Source organism: Silurus aristotelis, assembly GCF_946808225.1.
Source record: "Silurus aristotelis genome assembly, chromosome: 15".
In the NCBI taxonomy this organism is placed as follows: Eukaryota; Metazoa; Chordata; class Actinopteri; order Siluriformes; family Siluridae; genus Silurus; species Silurus aristotelis.
The window spans coordinates 22,128,818-22,137,723 of record NC_139588.1 but is presented as its reverse complement, the minus strand read 5'-3'; the positions used below and the strand labels follow the sequence as shown (position 1 = coordinate 22,137,723).

The 8,906-nt window shown below is 38.6% G+C and overlaps 1 protein-coding gene across 1 annotated transcript; it reads left to right on the top strand.

Moving 5' to 3' along the window:
• The first annotated feature begins 278 nt into the window (after nt 1-278).
• On the top strand, nt 279-8,133 carry myct1a (myc target 1a). Its single transcript, XM_083561895.1, has 2 exons — nt 279-625; nt 7,210-8,133. Exons 1-2 carry the CDS (start codon nt 526-528, stop codon nt 7,770-7,772), a joined length of 663 nt encoding a protein of 220 aa, XP_083418021.1. The 5' UTR covers nt 279-525; the 3' UTR covers nt 7,773-8,133.
• The last annotated feature ends 773 nt before the right edge of the window (nt 8,134-8,906 follow it).

Sequence of the window (8,906 nt, the reverse complement as noted above, 5' to 3'; positions counted from 1 at the left end):
ATTAATGTGGTCGGGATAACGCTGGCATCTTCTGTGGAAATACTGATGATTTTGTGTATAGGAGTATGTCTTGCAATATTTAAAAAAAATAATGTCCCATTTAGATTGTGGTCAGACATGGAAAGTCAATTAAAAATGGTTATCTTGTTTTTAGCGAAGAATAAATAAATCATGGTGTCCATGCAGGATGAAAGAGAAAGATGGAAAGAGTGAGCGAGGTGAAGAACAATTTGAGGGGTGACACCGTTTCTCCACACACGTCAGCGCAGATCGTCTCGGACCCTCCGCCCTACAGGAACCCTGGAGCGAAGAGATAAGCTGAGCTGCTAAATTTACACAGGAAAAGCAGGAAGTGTAACAGTTTCCCCCTTCAGACAAACAGTGTGAGGCAGGCAGGCAGGCCGGCCTTGGAGGGGATCCTGTGGAATACAGGGAGGGAGGAAAAAAAAGAGGGAGTGAAGAAGGAATCATCAGGAGGAGTGGAGTAGAAGCTGGAGACTGGAGTGAACTGGAGGACCAGATTGAATGTGCATCACGGCTCTGTTGTCCTCGGTCAGTCCGGACAGAGTGATGGCTGATAACAGCACTCATCCCATCCTGGAGATACTCCAGTCCTTCAACACGAGTAAGACTTTCAGACTTTACTCTTTGTACAGCAGAATATCTCTCTCTCTCTTTCTCGCTCTCTCTCTCTCTCTCTCTCTCTCTCTCTCTCTCTTTCTCTGTTTTGACCTACTCAAAAGATTCAGTGCAGCACACAGGACCGTTTCAAATCGATACGGAAAATCAAATAGCTGAAAATTTTTATGACGGACGACCACGAAAACACCACAGAGCTCAGGGATTTTTCCATTCGCCACTCCTCGGCTATGATTTCCTTTCTTTTGGGAGAAGACAATGTTCTTTTCTAAACACAAAACAGGTTTTTTGTAGAGCTGTTAGGGCAAATGTTTTGTTGAAGGCTTGACTGGAATTTAATACACTTTTTAAATTAGCATACAATTGTTATCAGAAATCATATTCATGTGAATTAATCACTTATTTTGAAGGCAATATGAATATAAATTCTTTTTTACCTTTCCTGTGGTGTGGTTTCAGTATGATTCATACATCACATGGTCTCAGCCAGAGGTGGCAAAAGTACACACATCCTTTACTTAAGTAGAAGTACAGATACTCATGTTTTAAAATACTCGGGTAAAAGTTGAAGTGCTGATTATACTTTTTTACTCAAGTGAAAGTAAAGAAGTCTTGGCTCTGACATGCACTTCAGTAAAAAGTAGTTATTACTTCTACCTGTTTTAGCTGTTAACTGGACCTCACATCATATTAATATTAGATAGATAGATAGATCGATAGCTAGATCGATAGCTAGATAGCTAGATAGATAGATAGATAGATAGATAGATAGATAGATAGATAGATAGATAGATAGATAGATAGATAGATAGATAGATAGATAGATAGATTGATAGATTGATTGATTGATTGATTGATTGAACTTTATTGTCATTGCATAGTACAGGTACACAGCAACGAAATCCAGTTTGGCATCTACCAGAAGTGCAAAAAGTAGCAATCGTGCAATTAGTGCAGATAAATATGTATCATATGTACAGCATGTGATATGTATGTAAGCATATGTACAGTGATTAAATATAAAGGCTATACCAGTGCAGAGACGTGTGGACATCATTAAGAGCCTTTGCTATGTTTCCACACGGACAGTTAATGAGGTGACACCGGAGAAAGTGCACCTCTTCAAGTCAAGAAGCTTTTTTATATATATAATCAAAAACATTTTACAGATTTGAATGATGTTTTGTTTTTATCTCTACGATCAATAAGGACAGTAATTTATGTTCGTTTCGCCATTATGAGGGAAACACCCACAAAACGCCACCTAGAGGGTTAATTGTGTAAAACATGGCGGCTTTGGTGTTTGATTTGAGACTTGGCCCAGAAATAAAACAAAAGTTTACTGATTCAAAATATTTTTCGGTGGAGTTTATTTATTTATTTTATATCTAAGTAAAGAAGGGACGTCATGAGTAAGTGTATGTTTTAATTTCGCCTTTTAAAAAATATTTATTTATTTATTTATTTATTTATTTATTTATTTATTTATTTATTTATATTTTTTATAAAAATGGTAAAAACAGAAATGCGCGCTGAATTGATAGCGTTAATACAGTTTAGTGCCGTTTAAAATAATTTGAATTTTGACAGCCAAATATATATATATTAATACAAAACTAATTAAAAATGTTGTTACCTAATGAATGTATCCAGGTTGAACATCCACATATAGAACTCAAGCAGAGAAAAAGATGATGATTATGAATGTGTCTGTTCTCAGTCATGTTCTCATCACTGACTCCCTCTGTCTCATCCACGTTAACCCCAAACTTCTCACTGCCTTCTGCCCTGCTGATTCTTAGCTTCGTAAACTAGCGGTGAGTGAGAGTCAGGACTTTATACACCAGCGGATTGAAAAAGATGTGCAGTAACAGGAAATCGGTTGTTCGGCTGAAATCGGCGCTCAGTGAAAAGAAAAATATGATCAATGGAAAAAACAAATCAGTGGATTAAAACTAAAGTAACCAGCTGGTTTTAAAAATGTGAGAAGTAAAAAGTACAGATATTTGTGTAAAAATTTAATGAGTAAAAGTAAAAAGTTTTGTACTGTACTGTACTGTAAAGTAAAGTACTGATACCAGAAAAAATCTACTTAAGTACAGTAACGAAGCATTTGTACTCCGTTACTTCCCACCTCTGGTCTCAGCAATCATTTATACATGAGCGATACTACAGTATAGCACAGTGCAGATCGAATGCTAAAATCAGGAAGATATGTTAAGATCAATAAAAGTTAGACTGATAGACAGATAAAAAAGAAAGAAAAAAAGAAAGATCAAATAAATTACTTTTTAGATAGATAGATAGATAGATAGATAGATAGATAGATAGATAGATAGATAGATAGATAGATAGATAGATAGATAGATAGATAGATAGATAGATAGATAGATAGATACCTTCACCACCTCTTCTCCCTGCAACTGCACCCCTCCACTGCCCTCCCTCTCATTCACACACTCAGTCTTACTCCTACTGACTTTAATTCCCCTTCTCTCCAGTGTCTACCTCCACCTCTCCAGGCTCTTCTCAACCTGCTCCCTACTCTCACCACAAATCACAATATCATCCGCAAACATCATAGTCCACTGAGACTCCATCAACCTGTCCATCACCACTGCAAACAGGAAAGGGCTCAGAGCCGATCCCTGATGCAGCCCCACCTTCACCTTAAACCAGTCTGTCGTTCCTACTGCACACTTCTCTGCTGTCACACTGTCCTCATACATGTCCTGCACCACCCTCACATACGTCTCTGACACACCAGACTTCCTCATACAATACCACAACTCCTCTCTCTTCACCCTGTCTTACGTTTTCTCTGAATCCACGAACACACAATGCAACTCCTTCTGACCTTCTCTATACTTCTCCATCAACATTGTCAACGCAAATACTGCATCTGTGGTGCTCTTCCTCAGCATGAATCCATACTGCTGCTCACCCTCCAAAATTTTGTTGAACAATCTGTTTACAAATCTCTTCTAAACATCTCCATGCTTCTTCTGGTATGTCATCTGTTCCAACCAACTTTCCAACCATTTTTCATCCTTTTAATTGCTGCTCTGACTTCCTCCTTACTAATCATATCCACTTCCTGCTTCACCATCTTCACATCATCCAACCTTCTCTCTCTCTCATTTTCCTTGTTCATCAGCTGCTCAGAATACTCCATCCATCTTCTTAACACATTTCCATCTCCTTTATTGCTCTAATCTGCAGCACATCCTTCTCAGTCCCTCTGCCTGGCCAATCGCTACAAATCATTTTCTCCTTCTTTAGTGTCCACCTTCTCCTACAGCTCCTCATATGCCTTTTCCTTGGATTTCACCACATCCCTCTGCACCTGCTGCCGCATCTCCTTGTACTCCTGCCTACTTTTCTCATTCCTCTGTTGATCCCACTTCTGTTTTGCCAACCTCTTTCTCCTTATGCTCTCCTGCACTTTCTCATTCTACCACCACGTCTCTTTGTCTTCCTTTTTATTTCCAGATGTTACACCAAGTACCTTTCTTGCCGTCTCCCTCATCACTCTTGCAGTAGTTCCACAATCATCCAGCACCTCTTCACCACCACCAAGCTCCTGACTGACCTCTTCTCTGAATCTCTCACTACAGTCTTCCTCCTTCAGTTTCCACCATCTTATTCTTTTTAAGTCCTTACTCTCCTCTTCTTCTTCTTCACCTCCAACGCCATCCTACAGACCACCATCCTATGCTGTCTAGCTACACTGTCCCCCACCAACACCTTACAGTCTCCAATTTATTTCAGGTTGCATCTCCTACACAGAACATAATCCACCTGTGTGCACCTTCCTCCACTCTTATACGTCACCCTATGATCCTCCTTCTTCTTAAAATAAGTGTTCACCACTGCCATTTTCATCCTTTTAGCAAAATCTACCACCATCTGCCCTTCCACATTCCTCTCCTTGAAACCATACCTACCCATCACCTCCTCATCACCTCTGTTCCCTTCACCTACATGCCCAATCACCAATCTTTCAGTTCCAGGTTCACCATCTTTCACTTCATCTAACAACCATCTTTTTCCATCTCCTCCATCTCACAACCCACTTGTGAAGCATAAGCACTGATGACATTTATCATCACTCCTTCAACTTCCAGCTTCACGTTCATCACCCTATCAGAAACTCTCTTCACCTCCACTACACTCTTACTGTACTCTTCCTTCAGAATCACCCCTACACCATTTCTCTTTCCATCTAAAACAGTTTAAACACCTCCAATGTTCCTGGACTTACTCCCTTTGCACTTGGTCTCCTGAACACACAACATATCTACCGTTCTCCTCTCTATCATATCAGCTCCCTCTCCCTTTACCCGTCATAGTACCAACATTTAAAGTACCAACCCGAACCTCTACTCTCCTACACTTCTCCTTTCCCTGCTGTTTCTTTAGACGTCTTCCTCCTCTCCTTCATTGGCCAACAGTAGCCCAATTTCCTCAATTACCCAGTGGGCTAACAATAGCACAGGTATTGTTCATAACACAACCCTGCCTATTTATCCAGACTTGGGACCGGCACTAAGAGTGTACTGGGTTAAACAACTGATAGAAACGAATAGATAAATAAATAAACCTAACCACTCAGTTCTTTTAATGCTTTGTTGTACAATTTCATCAACAGCTCCCTGCCAGTAGTAATAACAGTAAAATCCACAAAGCCCTGTGTAACACCATGACACCTCATTTCAAGATATTTTTTTGTGCTACAGCCTCCAACATAATGAGGAACAGAATTGCCTCGCTGCCACACACTCCTTATTAGCCATCTGAAAGCGGAGTTTTATCTGCCTGAGCCAAACGGCTCTTCTGAACACTTCAGCAGAGCAGAACAGCACAGCATGACTCCTAACTGCTTGTACCGAAACATAGAAAAGAGAGGAAAAGAGGAAAAAATAGGAAACCTCTGCAATTTTCTTCTTCCTTATGTCACCTTCGAGAGATTTCTTTTTTTGCTGTCGCCTCTGGCTTCTTGGTGGTACATTGCGTGTTGAGTTTTGGAGTTCGGATTTGACTCACTGTGAAATGAAATACAGTACAGCATGAAAGCAAAAAAAACAATATAATAAATAATAGTAAAAAATTATATCAAATCAATAAGTGATATTACAGTTAAGACTATTTATTTCTTTATTGCCGTATCTGTGTACGTATCTGTGTTTTTTTTTTTATTAAACGTCAATTTTAGATGTGTTACTCTATCAAGATATTCAAAGAAAATTAAATATGTTTTTGTTAATAGGCTCATATTTAAAAAAAATTTAAATAAAAAAAAAAAATGCTCCCGGATTGAAGAATAAGCTGATCTAGAACCTAGGAATGTTGTAATAATATTGAATGATTATCAGTGTTATAACCTGTAATAAAGTTTAAATCGTGAGCAATAATATATAATAACGATTAATAATAAGTAATGTCTATAATAAAGTTTAATAATTAGTAATAATGGGTAAATAGTGGGTGTGTCTCAGCAGGTGAAAATGAGATGATGATGATGATGATGATGATGATGATGATGATGATGATGGTGATGATGATGGTGATGATGATGATGATGAATAGATTGTAAGGCAGGTTGTTCGTCATCTTACTACTACATATTTGGTCCTGGAGTTCTCTCCCCCTGGAGATGTTCAACATTTTTCAGCTTTTTTAAGGGACGTCACTGCTGACTTATGAACTCGTGACTCATGAATGTCATTGTATATTTAATTTTAGCTGTCGATCGCATGCTATATTTATTATGTGTATTTCCAGCGCAATTACACTTGTCTGGATTTAATAACAATCCCAACTCATGCTGATGTAACCAGTGGTGAACAGTAACAAAGGAAATGTCATTTGTTCCTGTACATAAGTCGTTTTTTCATGTATTTTACTCAAGTATTTCCATTTGGAGACATTTACTTCACCACATTTCAAGTAAAAATATGTTTTACTCAGCTCCATTTTGTGAAACCAGTCGTTCCTTTTTATTTATGAGGATAAAAACATAACTGGTCAAACACGCAGCAAGCCACCAGTCAGCGCACGCTCTGTTTTAAACTTGTTTTGATTGGCGTTTGGTCATCACATCTACTTAGATAGATCTATCTCCAAAATACATTTCAGCGTCAATTCAAAACAGCAAGCAGAACATTTAAAGAGGAATGAATGACGGAGAAACTCCAGACTCGAACTCGCCACAACACCAGTGGCCTTATTTGCGCAAATGTTTTTAAGTAGTTGAAAAGAACGTTTTGGGTTCATGATAATTTTAATAGAAAACATTGATTGATTTCTACTACAATTATCCTTCTTCTTCTGTGGCGACCCCTAATGGAAGAAGCCGAAAGAAGAAAAAGAAAGATGTAATACAAATCAATCAATGTTTCACTCATTTATATCATTATATTAATTTATTGATATGTTTTTATTGAGAGTCACATTCGAGTCTTTTCACACTAACTGAGTTGATTAAGTATATATATAGATATATATAAATATATTCTAATGATTTGATATTTTTTTTAATTGACTGTCATTTCTGCTCCCTCCCATCAGAAGATGTTATTTTTGCTTTCTGTATATCCATGGTGGTGGGACTCCTGCTGGGCGCTATGGTATACGTGGTCCTCACTTGGATGGCGTGTCGTCGTGCATCTGCCACCATCACCAACAAGCCCTCGTCACGCTCCTCTGGCCGTCCGTCTTCCCCCCGAAACAGGCCCGTCTTTGGCCGTCAGGGCAGTGCCTACGACCGGCGCAGCAACAACAATCTGGCCGGTGCCGCCTTCTCCTTCCATCGGCAAGGGACGACTTCACCGGTCCATCAGGCCGACCTCATGGGTCGCAAGGACAGCTTCAGGGCCTCGACCTTCCACCCACTGATCCAGTGCAGTCAAATCGCCCGTGAAGCCGAGGAAGGAAACCACGGCACCCTGAATAACAGCCCCGGAGCCCCCGGCACTAACAGCACAGCCGTCTCCATGGTCACTCCACCGAGGCAAAGACCAAGACCGGACTCCTTCTGGGGCAACAGCAGTCAAAAAGGCGTCGGTGTCACACAGACACCTCCACCGGCATATGACAGCATCATACGGGCTTATCAGGAGACCTGCACTTGAGAAATTATGATAAAACACCCCCTTGTGTGGGAGAAAGTTCCAACATCTGGATATGACTCTTTTATTGTAAAGGGAGCAACTTTACAATACAAAACAGTGTGAAAACAAAATTCAATTTTTTCGTTACTATCATTTAGGATAGAGGTCCAGACAGAACAATTGTATGATGTATGACGTATGATTATATGATTACTGGCACTTAAACTGGACATGGTCACTATTTACAGAAGGTCTCTCGCTCACACACACAAACTAGAGTGTGTTATGACTGAACACTTTTGAGTTACTTTTATTAAAGTGTGTCCCTTCACAGTATATTTTATTCAACATAAACAATAATAAAAAAAGGATTAAGACCTGACTGTGTATTTTTATTTAATGAGCCTCCTTTAAAATGTTCCTATTAAAATTCAAGCTTTCCTGCAATCATTAAGCGAAATTCTACGCTAAACAATTTGCATAATAATCTTAACAATGAACACATCAAGGTTTAAACCTATTTCCTTGACACTTTAATGTTTTCACTTTTGCCACCCAGGTGCATTTGCAATTAGAGGTTGACCGATAGTGGATTTTACCGATACCGTTAGCTAGGTTTAGCTTGCCGATAATCAATTAATCAACCAATAGTTTTAAAAATTTATACTGGATTTAAAGAAATACAAATATTTTCACTTCATGTAAAAAAGTTCTGAAATTTATTACAAAAATAAAAAACATTACAGAATCATGAAAATATGATAAACGAAATAAATGTTAATATATTAATTATATTAATAAATATTACCGCAAATTAAAGACGTTCATTTAAACTGAAACAAAAAGTAACACTCCAAAAAAATATAAAATAGTTACATTCAAAATTAATAAAAAATGACAATTCAAATAAACAGCACATGGCATCAGTGGCCTCTAGAGGCCACTCTCGTACTGTATAACACAACCCGGAAAAACTGTTGGTATAGTTTGGTATAGCTTACCAATAGTGCCAGCAATCGGTGCTGATTAATTGGCAAAACCAATGACATTTTAAAGTCATAAATTAACCTCTATAAGCTTATGAGCGAGACAGTGATGAGGGAATCAAAAAAAAAAAACTTGGGGGGAAACAAAGTCAAATAGAGTGGTGGGACA